Source organism: Atractosteus spatula, chromosome 16, assembly GCF_055471065.1.
Source record: "Atractosteus spatula isolate fAtrSpa1 chromosome 16, fAtrSpa1.hap1, whole genome shotgun sequence".
NCBI lineage: Eukaryota > Metazoa > Chordata > Actinopteri > Semionotiformes > Lepisosteidae > Atractosteus > Atractosteus spatula.
This window is the reverse complement of record NC_142721.1, coordinates 8418167-8434122: the sequence shown is the minus strand read 5'-3', so window position 1 is coordinate 8434122 and position 15956 is coordinate 8418167. Positions and strand designations below refer to the sequence as shown.

General features: G+C 37.5%; 1 protein-coding gene across 1 annotated transcript in view; it reads left to right on the top strand.

Annotated features, from left to right (window-relative positions):
- galnt18b (UDP-N-acetyl-alpha-D-galactosamine:polypeptide N-acetylgalactosaminyltransferase 18b) overlaps nt 1-15956 on the top strand; it is a 133477-nt gene that overhangs the window by 97641 nt on the left and 19880 nt on the right. Inside the window, exons 6-9 of the mRNA XM_088934762.1 lie at nt 257-371; nt 6457-6642; nt 10231-10368; nt 13031-13126. Coding sequence (XP_088790888.1) covers nt 257-371; nt 6457-6642; nt 10231-10368; nt 13031-13126 — 535 coding nt within the window. The remainder of the gene's footprint in view (nt 1-256; nt 372-6456; nt 6643-10230; nt 10369-13030; nt 13127-15956) is intronic.

The following is a 15956-nucleotide window of genomic DNA, read 5'->3' as shown; positions in this document are numbered from 1 at the left end:
AATACCATATTATTGAAAATAACTTTCAATTTCAAAGCTGGCAAAGATTCCATTTCAAAGATTTTGCCTTTTGTGTTCCTGAACAGTTCAACATTCAAGACATCTGTTTTATTGTTGTCATCCAATAGTGCAGATCAGTCTTAAGTCATAGAGTACTATAACTTACCATCACCCCGCAAACGACATCTACACAACAGGGCAGCTTAACATGAAACATTTTCTGTTTAAATCAGTCTCCTCTATGTTTTTCTTGCAGGAGCCCTGCTCTAATTGGCTGCTTTGTTGTCGACAGACAGTATTTCGAAGAGATTGGCTTACTTGATGAAGGGATGGAAGTGTATGGTGGTGAGAATGTGGAGCTTGGTGTTAGGGTACGTGATGGTTAGACTTCAGCTGCTACGTCATACAAATAACTGGTCCAGTCCTAATGCATTAACAAAATGGACGACAGAAATGTAGATTCCTCCTTGTTACTTTTGTTTCCAGATCCTCATTTTGCTTTGGCCTTGAAAAACCTTTTATAGCATAAATCCGTGTTTATTGCTTAAACATGTGGTGCTCTCATCACGAACAAGACCACAGGGAAAACATGCTGAGGAGCGTGCAAGTGACAAGTAACTCATTCTCCTTCAGGTTCTTCTCCATCTCCTGTGCACCTTGTTATCGACAATAAACAACATAAACTAGAACCTTAATTGCAATGTTGGCTTAGCTAGCAGCCTTTAATAAAAAGGAGGGAAACAGTCACCTTAGAAACAGCTAACTTCAACATGGTGTGGACTCCCGTTAAACCAATAGGCGACTCATTTAAAATGCACTTTTCTTTGCACCTTTTAACTTTTAAAGAAAAAATCTTTGTCAACAATGTCTTTGAAGGCATTCCTGAACTGCTGAATCTTACATCCTACATTACATAGAAGATGGCAAGTTTTTTTTTTAACTTTTTCTCTTTGCACTTGTGTTGCACTTTTCATTCCAAAGGATCCCAAAGAGCTCAAGCACTGACCTGTGTAGTGAACCTTTAGTGTGTTTGACTGAGAGCTATTCTCATTAGCTATAACACAATACTGTAATAATGTGTTTCTGAACCAGGGGTGCCTCGTCCTGGTCCAGAGGTCTTTTCATTCTAACTCAGCTCTTAACTACCTCAATCAGGTGCTGCAGCTGTTAAACAGACCTTGAAAAGCTGCAGACACACCAGCTCTCCAGGTCCGGAACAGACAAACTTGACCTCAGCCAATGGGAGAGAAGTAATGCAGGAAGCCCTGGAAAATGGTGATGATCACTCAGTGACATGTATTTTAGGAACTAGAATGGAAATACTGAGTGGTGATGTGTACTTGGACAGACATTTCAGATCAAAAGGTCCAATAAATATGCTAATCTTTTACCTGCATTCTGCAGATTCAGTTCACACATTCCCCAAACTGAAAGCCGATACCCAGGAATGACATTGTAAGGTTTATGTTGTGATTTAAATTTCAGTTAACAATTACATTACAGATCATAATCATTCATTAAACAGGAGGATTTGTTACTCTCAGCTTGGCAGGTTGAAGATTTGTAATTAAGATAACAGACTGGCCTGGCTCTTCTTTGTATTTCTAGCCTTCCTTGTCAAATTTATTTCGTACATATCTAATAATATATCTTTCTGAATGTCTTTTGGCCTTTATTTCAATTTCAGATTGGTTCAATTTTCATAGTAGCACATGCTTTAGTTTTAATAATGGGCCACAAACTAAAACTACAAGCTGTTATCATTCTTGGAAAAAGAAGTCTGTTTTTACTTGGAAAGCATGAACATAGCAACACGTGTCTGTAAAGGGTAATTTCTCTAACCGTCCCAAGTGACTTTTATAGGCTGGTTTTATCTGTAATGTAGCATCTAACAGCTGTGAAAAAAACTGCCTAATAGACACTAATATGTCCGTCTAAGGACTAGCACAGATCTGTCCCAATGTTATAGTACTTTATGCACAACCTGAGATAATTTATTTGCATAATATTGTGTGCTGCACTTTTCTTATTTTGCATTAAACAACCGCTACCATAAGGAACTAAGTTTTCAGAAAACTGTTAGAAGGCAAAGATTGCTGTCACTCAAATGGGCTAAACAAACCTTACAGAAGGTATTTAAAGAGAGTATCAGTGTGGTAAACTGTGCGGCTGTTGCATTCATTTCATGGGACAACTTAGTATCTGGGGCAATTAGTATCTTTATGTTCCAGGTCCCCAGACCCTTTACTAGAGAGTGACGAGCAGAAGTCTCTATTGCACACACAGCTGCTTTATCCTTTACCCCAGCTGTTAGCCTTGTTGTGTCAGGCCTGCAACAGTGTGAGCCTGAGATGGGCTGGGATAACATCCAGGGGCGGTCTTGTACTCTCAGTCAGCTTAGCAGTAAAGAACTGGGACAAGTGTCATCCCTATGAGCCACTTAGGCTTGTGAAACACTTTAACATGTTTTACATACCTTAAGCCTTACATAAACTCTCCTATCAAAAATACTTAATGCAGACCTTCATTTTCCACTTGTGTCTTATTCATACTGCATTAGACACTGCCTTTCTGGTTTAGATAATATGACAATGCAACCACTCACTAATCCCCTGCCTGGCTAGACGTTCCTGGGAAAAAGCACTTGCAGCCATTTGTTTTCAACTAAGCGGTCTTAAATTCTTCTCCTTGTCCTTGAACTACAGCTGCTAGCCTCACAAGGAATGACCTTGAACATTTGTTACCCTTTAATGTAATTTTATATTTCAAAGGGGTGCATATTTTATGAGCCAAAAAGAGGCTGAAATTGCCAAAGAGACAGGAATTCAAGCTGGCGGCCTAACACTTTTCTGTTAAGTTTCTCAGTGATGCAATGTTGTCTGTGACACAGGCAGGCTAGGCATTCAGTCAGATGCAATTTCTTTTCTTTATGCTGTACAGTGTGGTTGAGCAGTAATTGTGCTTTAGCTTCTTCAAAACTGTCGTGCCACATCGCGGGTGAGTCATTTTTTTTTAGTTCTTGAATTGAATTGTGTTGTGCCTCTTGCAGAGTAAATACTTCATACACCAGGTGGAATCTGCTGCACCTGGAGTGATTTCCAGAAGAATGCAACCTATATTCAAAACATAAGATTCTTTATAAATCTTAGTGTGTTTAATGGAAACTCTTACTCAAACATGGGTGGTTTAGTAAATACTGTATATTAATATGAATATATATTTGTAAAAAGCTTTGTCTTTATGGCCGTCAAAAACTCCTTCTATGAACAACATTAGGCTATTATGGGCTTATGTGGACACTGTGAAAGTTAAATGGCATCTAAATTCAATTCAATGCAACAATTATGGAGAGTGTCACGAGATATTTGGAATAACATTCCAGTTCTTCATTGATATACTGTATTGGGGCATATAAACCAGATACCAAGCACTGTATACCTCATATTTCAGAAAAATTGTACCTTTTCTTTTTGCCTGCGTTACACTTCATACCCTCCCCAGTTTGGAATTGCCAAGTTTTTTTTTTCTATCTATGTTTTGGCATGCAGCAATTACTGACAGTGTGTACTGCACAGGAAGAATATGGAAGGGCTATGATGCTCCTCCTGCCAATTTCCAGGCTTAAATGAATGTCCTACTCTGACAGGCCAAACGAACCAAACCATTTTAGTCTTGAAAAGAGAAGACTACAAGAGGACGGGAGTCGATTATTCAAAAATCAAAGGCACTGACAAACTCAAGTCTGTGGAACACTAACCAGAAGACTCAAGTGGAAACTGAGTGGAACGTGATTTAAAACCAAGGACAGGAGGCACTTCTTTACTCAAAGGGTGGCTGGCGGGAGCAAAGAAAAAGCTAGCCATCTATGAGATAAATTCACGATATTAACTTCTGTATAGACAGCTATAGATGTTTTTGTAGTCTTCGAGGGGTATTGTGCTCAAGCTGGTAAACAGGCTGCTATGTTACAGGTATAAGTAAGGAAAAATAAAAGTGCAAACATACAAAAGCATGGTGACAAACAACTGCATCTTCCTTTATTAGAAAATATGGACATATACAGTAGCTTCCTATATAAACAGTGCTACTGAATCAAAGGTTAGAAATCAAAGCATTATTAGACATTGTTATTAAAAATAATCGAGTATAGTTATCAGTAATTCAATAATAAGGCTGCTGCCATTTACAATGGTGAAAAACCCAGCTAAAGCAAAGGTCCCACTACAGCTGGGATTACCATTCAGAAGGGCAGCCTCAGTGATACGTAGTAAATCAGCCATAATTCAACATATGAGGTGGGCACTGTCTCATTACTCTGTAGATGTGATTCAGCTTTGAAAGAAATGTGCCGCACATTCAATTTATTCCATTCCAGAGCCTTGTAATTACACAGCTGACTTAGTGAGGGATCTTTTTTATTGTGCTCACATTTTCTCAACACACAGTGACAAAAGGGAATGCCAGCACCAGGCTTGCAGTCCATCTTTCTCTTTGTCAGAGATAATCGCTTGGAGACTGAAGTACAGTGACATCTCCTGTGCAGCTAATCTGCTAAAAACCTGTGGCTTGAGTCTGTCAGGGGTTAAGCAGTTTGGACATTTCATGCTAAAAAGTTTAAGATATATTCTGGACTAGAAACATTAGAATAACCCACAAAGTCAAAGGAAACCAAAAAAAAACACATGGTGTTCAAAATTTGAAGTTTGGTTGCATGAAACACCTTATGTAATAAAAACAACAACAATAATAATAATAATGACATTTTTCTGGATCCTCCACTCAAGGCACTTTAAAAGTAATGGGGACTCCCCTGCACCACCAATGTGTAGCCCCACCTGGATGATTCGACGGCAACCAAAGTGCACTACTGTGCTCACCGTACATCACCTATCAGTGATGTGTTCTGCTTTATTCAGAACCTTTAAATGCAATGAACAGTTTAGGGAAATTTAACTCGAGATGTTTTGTGCGGAGGGACAGAGATTTGCATCTGCTTTTTTAACATATTGCTGCAAAATAATATAAAAAGAACGAGAAAAGGAATGCATGTCCAAAGATCCTAGAAGTGCTGCTCAGTAAAAAAAACAGGAAAAATAGCTAAATCAACTGGGTGCACACTTTTTACTCCAAAATAATTTATGTGTTAACATTGTCAATGTTTTGGTAACCACAGGCTTTCATCAGGAAGATGGCTTGTGTTTTCTGAAACATTGACAGTTGTTAATAAATAAATCATTTTAGAGTAGAGGACGTGCACCCGGGCAATTCTGCTGTTTTAACAAAATAATATATATCCATTTTAACGCTGTCTGTTTTCACTTGCCGCTAGAAATGTTCAAATATCGTAAAAATATAAATATACTGTTTATCCTAGAGTGCAATGGCTATCTTTAGAGACATATGAGCGAAAACGATTTCGTATTTGCCTTGTGCATTAAAAAATACGTTTTGACATTTTTTCTGGTCTGTGGAGAATCGCAGCTTGATCACTTTGTTAGGGCCTCATGCTGATTAATTACATACAAGGCTGCTAGAAAGACCAGGGAAAATGTATGAAGAAGTAGGTTCTGAGGAGCTGTAGGAGTTAATTACACATTAGCATTGACATGGCAGACAATGAAGACTAAGTAATTATCTCCCGAGGTGAATCTGCTTTGTGAGATGGGATAGATTTTAACACAGATATGTAATTCCGTTAATAAAATATTCTGCAGCCCAATTTTCTTTCTTAAGATATGTAATGAAAACAAACCATTTTAAAGAAATTACTGTAAGGTCCTGAACCATAGCCGAGAGGTTGATGTTGGCCGATCGGTCCTTAGACTGGGTGATGTGAAGTTGGCACAGCACCGCCAGGAGGGGGCGTGTTAACGCCCAGAGCTCCCCAGGCTGTGCAGGCTCTTGTGAGTGTGCAGAGCTGTCAATAAGAGCACCAGCACCTCTCCTTCGTCACAACCCTGAGCTCTGCTGCTTAGTAGTGTGTTACAGCTGAACTACTACTTTAGCATTAGTGTGTGATTAGACTGGAAAAAGAAGCAGGTGGTCACATTTCGGAGGATACGTGTATGTTGTCTTAATGTCTTTTATGCTGATTCAGTGTTATGAAGAGAGAGAGAATTAAAAAATATATAAATTTAATAACTCTTTAATTCTGATCACTGAGACTTACGGTAATTGGTTCTGGAGCAAATATACCTGGTCAGTATTCTTAGAGAAAAATAGTATCATATTTGCAAATGTAGCCAGTAACCAAGTGCTACTGATCTTTCCCAGAAAACAGATTTTTATATTTGCATAAAATACTGTATAAATAGCTTTTTTAATTCATTCTGTTGGTTCTGTAACATTGTCATAGTTTACATAGTGAATAATTCTTGCTGGATAACATATTCCATCTGGAGGCAACTCCCATGCAGTTTATTGAGCATTTCAATGCTGTTTGACTGTCTTGACCAGGTGTGGCAGTGCGGGGGCAGTGTGGAGGTCCTTCCATGCTCCAGGATTGCTCACATCGAGCGAGCACACAAACCATACACTGAGGACCTGACCGCTCACGTCAGGAGGAACGCGCTGAGGGTGGCAGAAGTCTGGATGGATGAATTCAAGAGCCACGTGTACATGGCATGGAACATACCACAGGAGGTGAGGGCTTTTGCCATCTGTCTTATGTCTTTTAGCACTGGTCCCTACCATGAACTCATATAGACTTAGGGAATCTGAGATAAACAGCTGTCAGTGTCCAAGACAGCTGCTTTCCAAGATTACACAGTTGAAAAACGTAAGTATGAAAGTATGAAAAGGGGCAAATGAGATTTTGTTTAGCGAGTCTAAGAAGAATGGAACTTGAGACATGACATAACAGCATGTTCTGCAAGAAAGTACTGCCACATACTGTAAGGACGCAAGTACAGTAACAGTGCTGAATGGCATAAAGAGGGTGGTTCCTGAACTCTGAAGCTCATATCCATCATTTCATACAAGTGCAGAGAAGTACATATTCAGACTGAACATACTGTACAGTATAATTGAACATTATAGCACAGACTGGATATATTCAGACACTACAATCCAAGCTTTACAAACTGGATTACTTTTTAAAGATGAAGTAAAAGGCTTATTAATTCTAACTAAAAATACACTTCATGAATTATCCAGTGCTATTTTTTTAACTTATTATACAGTACATTGATAGCTTTAAAGCATGGGAAAACAGATGTGTTTCAAAGGACTGAAGAGCTGGATAACAATTTTTTCATCTATCTGTTAGGCTAGAAACTATATTCCTACATACTGTATAGATACTTCAAAGGGTAAAACACAAGACTGAGTAGACTAAAACTACACATCCAAAGAGTTACTATATTGTATCTGAACACAGTAGTAAATAAACATTATCTTCATTAAGCACTAGTTGATAGCTTCGTTGCTTTGACTGATGCTTCTGTTTCTAGTATGTCCCTAAGCCCCAGATTTCAATTACAATCCCCTTAAAATTAGTGACAAGTTAATTTTCAGTTGATAAACAGCTCATTATTCCTGATCAGCTTGCAAGTGTGCTTTAAATAGCCTTTCTTTTTCTTCTAATTTGTGTAGCGACTGAATCTAAATTGCAGTGCTTCGATAGCTTTGATGAAAGAGAAAATACAGACTTTGTAAATATGAGCGAAATGATTCTCTTCGTTGAGAGCTTTCTCATGATGGATTGATGTGACACAGCTTTATTCACATATGCTGGATGGCAATATCATCATTAGAGCAACTAAAATACAGAAAATTAATGTTGGTAAGACACTGACGTTTATGACACCAAAGTATATGTTCCAATAAGTTAAACAGTTGTTAAACTAAACAATGCCACCATTGGAGATGAAAGTACTCACTTTGAAATATTGTTTTTATTTGTGTTCAGTTTTAGAAATTGTTTCTAGTATAACATTGTTTTGGCTACATAATTGATAGGTCATGTCTTCTTTAAATAGTCATAGAAGCAACAGATATATCAACAATCACCACATCTAAAAGCTGAATAATGTTCAAAATTATGTTTCCATGGACTAGATTAATTCTTAATTCAATCCTTAATTCTTGTGAAGGCAGGGTAATTCCAGTCCATGAAGCATACAGGAAAAAAGAAATATTCAAATTTCTTCCTTCAGGGTGTTTACTGTAAAATGTTATGATCATAAGTTAAATCACTAATTTATTAAACAATTATTTTATTTTGTGTATTTTAGTTGTTTATCAACTGGTTTTAATTCTTATATAAAGTGCACACCAAGAATGGTGATAATGACATAATATAAAAGAATGAAGTTTTAAAAACAGAAAACTAAAGATAACAGTATGTGTACTGTACATAGACAATAATGAAATTCATTTGAATTAAGCTGAGCACAAAAACTTAACATCTGGGTATCAGGAAAATAGCATACTTTTTATGTGTTTTTATCTGACTCCCTGAAGAGCTGAAGAGTGTTTCATTCCCAATAATGATGCCAGGGGCAAAACAAGCAAATGTATTCTAAAACATTTCACTCTTTCTAGATGGTTTCTCTCTGCCACACAAGCTGGGCACCTGGAAACCCGCCACATGCGTTAGGCAGGAATCTGAATCCCTTCTCAGCCAGCCAACATGACTGACACTGGGCTGAAAGAAACTCAAATCGCTCATCTTTCACTGCTTAGTCCACATTGCTTTCTCCTGCTTGCTCGAGCTTATGAGGAATTAGTTCTGTATGATCAAAGCTCAGGATTTAGTGGAAAAGGATCTGTATGAAATTAAAATCAAGAGGATATGCAAATTAGCAACTTCACCCTTAGTTCTTTCCCCTGCAAGCACAGTTTACCCCCCTCACACTTACTTCATTTCTGAATAGTATTTGTCACGCTAACAATTTCTGCACAGACCACGAAAGTCCACCTGCAAAACATGAAATGGCCTTAGGCAATGTGACACTCAAATATTTTCTACATCCTCTCTTTCTGACTGAGGGATCTTGTTATCCATCCATTTTCTGTCCACCTATTTTATTACTGTAATTAGAGTCTTGCCATGTTACAACAAGAGACACTTACACAAGGGCAAAAGAATGGCAGCACAACACCAGTCACAAAAGAAAGAGAACACCAACACATGTACCTAGTAGTCTGGCCTACGCTTTTTTATGAAGAATGTGGAGGTACAGGTGGAAACATAATTACAGTACTATGAAAGTATGCTTATTTTAATGTGGCAGGGCTGTGCCATCATCCTGATAACTACAGTAGTTTTCTAATGACCAAGAAATAACACAGAACACATGTAATGGGATACATAACAAGAAGCAAATCAATTAACATGATAATGATGATAATGAAGATTAGAAACAGTAGCCTGTGAGGAAAGTAAGATTTATGGATATCTTCTTAAAAATAGGTGTGTAGAAATCAGAGAAGAAAGCTATTGCTGTTCAAATAAAAAAAATGGAAAAATGTAAACAGATGGCAAGGAATTGCTTAAGCTACATTTTCAAATCTACAAATGTAAATAAGGTTCATCCTGCTTGAAAATCTCTTAACAGCCAGGCTACATCTTCGAAACCTTCTAATAATAAAATTGAGAAATGAGCAAAGCATACAGTCAGTTAGGCACATGCACAATCTATAACAAAAAGAAACAAAAAAGTGGAGAAACATGGACCACTTCATTCAGTGCACTGTGTCCACTGTGTCCACTGTGTGTCCATGGTTTCATGCTCTGAGAGAAGGCTGTAGTTTGATGCGCCTGTGAGTTATGTGTCCTGTTGGAGTGAATTATATGCCCTGTCTTCAGGGTGTTCTATCAACAGTGTAGCCGAAGCCAGAACAATCACAGCCAGCGATGCCATTGGGATACAGTTTAAAAAAAAACTGAGCTCTAGAAGTGTCCGTACCATGAGTGCAAGGATCAGTTTGCCTTACCCTTGCCATTGCTCACTTCAGACACAGAAACTGTTTGTCATGTGTGGGCCTACTGTGTTGGAAGTAGTTTGAAATCATTTCAGCAGAGCACTTTATGCAAAATATTGTGAACACTAAGAGCTCTGCTGCACAGGAAAAGAAAGATAACGCAAAGAAAAATAAAAACTATTTCCCACATACGCACAGCGGACAAAAGCAGACATCTAAAACTCAGGAGTGCCCACAGGTGCTTTATGCCTCCCGACCCGTGAAAGAAGTGACGCTAAAGCTTTCCTGGCTGTTTCTGCTCAGGACTCTGGGATTGACATCGGTGATATTTCAGAGAGGAAAGCCCTGCGGAAGAAACTACAGTGCAAGACGTTCCGGTGGTACCTTGTCAACATTTACTCTGAAATGAGAATGTACACAGAAACCATCGCCTATGGGGTGGTAAGATTCTTGTTGATACTCTTTTATCACTGTAGCAGTAGTATCTATATTTGCTTAATCACCAATATTGAAAATGTGCTTGGACACTACAGATTACAAAGCCTGTAATACTGTATATTTGAGCCATACAGATATTTTTGCACTAGAACATAAAACAGAAGGAAATTTATCTGATGACTGAAATGTCAATTCTAATTAAACACACTGTTGGTTAGAGACAGAACAGTCCTCACTTTCTACAGTTAGTGGAAATAACCAAACTGAGTCCCTTAGCAATCTAAGTGCTAAGATGGTTTATAAGAAACATTCAATGCTTTTTTTGAATGTCACTTTCCAAAAATACATTTGTACTGCAATGTTAATAAAAATGTTTCCAGATTCCTTTATTTACATATCAAATGCATAATCCTATTTAATGCCCACCACACACACACATACACACCCTAGACTAAACCAAGTCCAAAATTTAAAGGTTTTGCTTTACAGACTCTGTAAAGAAAACGATTTTTTGGCTGGGTGAGTTTCTGTGGCAGAATTGCCTCACAAACATTATCCGGCACAGTTTGTTATATTCCATGATAGCATTCATCAGTAAAAGCTAGTTCATGGAAGCAGAAAACAGGATAGAAAATACTGAGACAGGTTTGAAGAACTGCCATTGTTTATAAAAGGTGTTTATGGCTTTAATCTTATTCTTGAGACCAGCGTGCAGACTTATAAAGCTGATGCTTATTATGTACCAACTCTGTCCCATGTATGTGGATTTTATGAATTATTCACTTGGAAGGACATTATTTTACTTTCTGATGCTTGTGCTGCTGAACATGAGCAAAATACTCATGCAGTGTGTTATTAGTACAAACTTCATTAAGTTTTTCATTGCATATTTCATATTGAAAATCCCAACAAATTGCACCTGTATTCTTTGAACCTGACAATATTTATATAAACCTCCATAGTCCTTTACTTCATTTCTTCTAGTTTGAAGCTATTGCTTATTGAAGTAATAAAAAGTAACTAAAAAGGTCAAAACAAACATATTCTCAAACAAATAACATTATAGGCATTTAAGGAGGTAGAATTCATGTATTATACTGCTTTTATCACAGGAACTGGTACCATTGGTAAAATACAAGGAAAAACATAAGGGTCTAACAATAACTACAGTACATGAATGAAATAACTGCTATAATAACTATAACTATGTGAATTATATCCTGCTATGTTTATAAGGTTGGACATTTAAACCAAAGCAGAATTCTTTATAAAGCGCTGCAGAAAATATGTTTTAGGACATCGTGGTATTTCAAAATCTTGACATGCCCTGGAAGACAGTCTTTTTTGCATGTTGGCATCAAAAACAACCACTCCATGTTATTATGTTTCTCAGAATACTCTTAGTAAAACATTCTAGAAGCATTCTTGGCTCTGTCTGCCATGATGCATCTCTAATTAAAGGTAGGTCTTATTTGATAAATAAGTCAATGTGCTCTATGATGCAGAAAAGGTCTGTTTTGTTGAATGAACCCTTGTAAGATGCCAAAGTGTCAGCTTCACTCTATTTGTTAAATGTCATATTCCCTCATATTCAATACTGCACATGGGAGCTCATGAGAATTGCAATTAAACTCTGAAGACTTGCTGTGGAAGAACAGGACAGTAAGTATGAAAGACATCTAATTAATAGGGATATGGTTTATGTAATGGGAAATTATGAATTCCCCAGTACTGCCCTGCAGTTTGCCACGTTGATCCAGAGCCTGCCTTTCTACGCTCAAAGATAGTTTATTACTGGAAATTACTCTGTGGTTATACAGACAAGCATATTTTTCAAGATTTCCAGCATTAAGTTAATAGGACTGCAAGTATCTTTCAAATGGATAGCACACATAAGAAAATCCTTACACTGTCTGATAAACAGTTTTCGTTGGGTTCAAATGGACAGTGTGGGAGAAATAGGTTTTTCAAAGTTTTTTTTTATCAGAGAGGTTTTTGACTGCCTGAATGAACATGAATTACAGAGAGAGATTTTAGTAGTCTTGACATTTACTGTATAGTGAACATAGGCGCTACATCTCACTCATAATTATTCCATCGAGCAATTGCACGTGAGACGTTCTTGTATGGTTGGATTTTTTTTTATTCAAAACACATGTGTAATTCACTGTGTCCTGGCCTAACAATGGCTGATTAATCATTAATGAAACACGAAGGGAATTTAGGTTGTTTTGTACTTGGTAAACCTTGAAAATGCACATCTGAGAATTCAAGGTTCCATCAACTGTTCCATGTTCCTCTTTCAGTGTCGAATGGAAATATCTCACTACTCCTATGAACAAGAATGTTATTGAAATGCGTGTAATTTCTTGAAATGTTTTGCTTTTTTTGACAAAAGATTAAATAAATCTGGGATTTGAATACTTTTATGTCCTCATCCGTGCTGCCTATTGTCAAAAAATGAGAAATAGCAGAAGCACTGCTGAAACCATTATCTGTAGCATTCAAAACCTCATTAGCATGTCTGCTAAGGCTCAGAAGCTCTGAACTTGTCCAAGTTTTAACTGATCTCTTAATCACCCTATACCTTCTCAAAAGGCATCTCATTTGGCAGAATAATTTGACTCACATTGTACTCATTGATCCTCTCTTTTTCCCATTTCAGCTGAAGAATTCACTCAAAACTGACTTATGTCTTGATCAAGGGCCAGACACTGATAATGTTCCAATTCTCTACATCTGTCATGGGATGACACCCCAGGTCAGTGCACGCTTAACAGTCTTCTATTTCCTTTTTCATCTCTCACAAGCTGTTGGGACTGTGCTACATCATCTCTCCCTTACTCATCTCGAGCTCCTTAGGAAGCTGTTTAATTATTACTTTATGAAACAGGTGTTTTGTGCCCATTACTAATGGCGGCTAATTACAACACATTCTTTTGTTCCTGCCACTGGGGAACATGCTTATGAATTTATAAAGGATTTAGCATGTGGTGGTTTATTACATGATTAACAATAAAACATTTTTGTTTTTGCCGATGCACCAGCATCCCAAAATAAGACACCAGTGGTTTTATTGACAATATGCAATACAAGAAAATAAATGGTACAGACACAATACTTCGTTGGCCCTTTTCCTTCAATTACAGCTTAATATTCTGCAGAAAAAAGAAAGGGAATTGTCTTCCTGTATGTTCCTGATTCACGTTGTTTTTAATTTCTAGATTTCAGCCTGTACAACCTGCAGAGGATTAAGCACACTAGAGCCAGGGATTTGGGTTATATCAAATAATTAAAATTATTACTGGCATAATACTGTTACTGTTGCAGTCTTGTAAAGAGTCGGGTTCTTAAAGATAAAATTACAAAGCTTCAATGGAGGGAAAAAACAACCTTTCCGAGCATACAACTGAAAAAGTGAAAGAGAGAGCAGTACTTTGGAAAGAAAGTACATTGATGTAAATGGCATATCCATTAACGTGATAAAAATCACACAATCAGTCTGTACGGTGAATTAGTACTGTCTTGAAATCAGTGGACTTACTCATGAATAATACAATGTTTTCCACCTCAAAGAGAGTTGTCTACCTCTTTCCATTGCTTCCAATTCAGTATGCTGACCTTCTAAAATGGTGTATCAAGGTGGCACATTCTCAAGCTAGATATTGCCATTACTGTATAGGGTAAGGGGAGCGCTGCACTTAAAGGAAATGGCTTAGGACTGAAGGCTCAACAAAGAAAAGACAGTATAAGTAACTGGTGACCTGGTAAAATCTGCAGGTTGAAAAAACAGTTCTATCTGTTTTACATATTGACAAACCAGTTTGCGCTGAATGAAGTCAAGGTGTTGGCAGGTTTTCAAGTTTTCCTCTGTTGGAAAAAAAAATCATGAATCTGCTTTTGGCTAGTAAAGTGAAGTAAGAATGAAATCTTGGAGATGACGAAATTGAATCAAAATCAGAACAAACAGAGTCTTCATCTTGAGAAATGATAGATGGATGAAAAGTTATGTCATGACAGTATGTACAGGGTGCTTTATACTGTACTGTAGGTTGCTTTGAACATCACATTAACATTTAGTAGGACCCTGTACAGCAGGGTACTGTTGTTCTGCAATCCAAACGCCACTGTGTGAGCTCAGCTGGTCACTTCATCATTGACATTCTGCTTCCATCATGCCTGAGAGTCATTTAGTGATTGAGAGGTTAATTTCTATCTCCCCGACGCCCGAAGTATGGATAGCTCTGTCGATTAGCCATTCTGTGTTGTTCATTGATTTGCTTCCCCGGTTGATTGCACACTGACTTTCAATGAGAACAGGTCAGAGTTAATTTTACAAAATAGATGACGATCTTGGTGCGGTTCGACCCTGAAGTCCTTGGTATCAAATTTAATTTCACTCTCTACACTTAGATTAGAATGAAGTTGTTTGTGTGTCTTGTGAAAATCTTGGGTTGCTGTAATACTTGCCTTCTGTGTATTTAAATCACTAGCAGTGAGTATTCAGTGGCCCATCTCTTCCAAAATGAGTCTGCTTTTTCTTCATGTTTCATTTGGAACCTGATGATACCTCCTATTCAAGTTGGATTGAAAAACGATAAAAAAAAAATTATTGAATATTTTTTCTTACAATGACTAACACAACTTAAGGGAAATATATTTTTTTAAATGTTACAAAACCTAATTATATTAGATATATATATTAAATATAAAATTTAAACTGGTCATTGAATTTCTTTTAAAAATGTGACCATCAGATATATTTTGTCATGAGCAGGTTTATGCAGGAGTACCTGAACAGTAGGTTGTAATGGAAACCTGATGGCCGGCTTTCAGGTCGTCAGGAAATGGGGGAGGTTCTCAGTCCAGGTCCTGGGAGATTTTCCTTCAGTCTGGTTCATTTGCATATTTTTTAATTCCAACACACCTCTTAATAACCTAATCAGTAATAACCAATAATTAATGACCAATCTTTTTTATGACATATATCTTGGACCAGTTTAAAAACTTTAGTTCTTCAGGAGTGTCTGTCTTAAAGTGCCATAGGAAGGCCTGGAGGAACATTGGTCCCCTTGGAACACAAAAAGCACGGCCCTGCTTCAGCACAAACCCGTAGGATGCTGGGTCTGACTTTCAATTTGAAGTCTCGTGCTCTCACACCCTGTCCTTTATAGGCTTGCCAGCTTGCCCCCTGAGAGGAGTGCTGCTGGAATCAGCCTGTCACACACTCACTTTAGCACTGACTCCAAAATGACTCCCCCACTTTAATTTCCCCAAGGAAGGGTATGAGGCAAGTAAGAGGGGAAATGAGGACATCATAAGCTCAGAATCACTTCCACCTTCCTTCTTTAAGACTGATAATTAAGATCTATTTGGATGACTAACCAAATTCATTAGTAAAGATGAAAGGGAAAAGTATAGATCTTAACATCTCTGTACAATGGGCTTTTTTAGAACAGCAGCCCAAGTAGAGTCGAATTGGATTTTTGAAATTTAATGTGATGGCGGAAAGTTTAAAATCAGGGTTGGTGCTTTTTAGAACCGGTGGTGCAGTTTTTTCACATTAAGTGTCTTTTTAAGCTTTCTTCCAA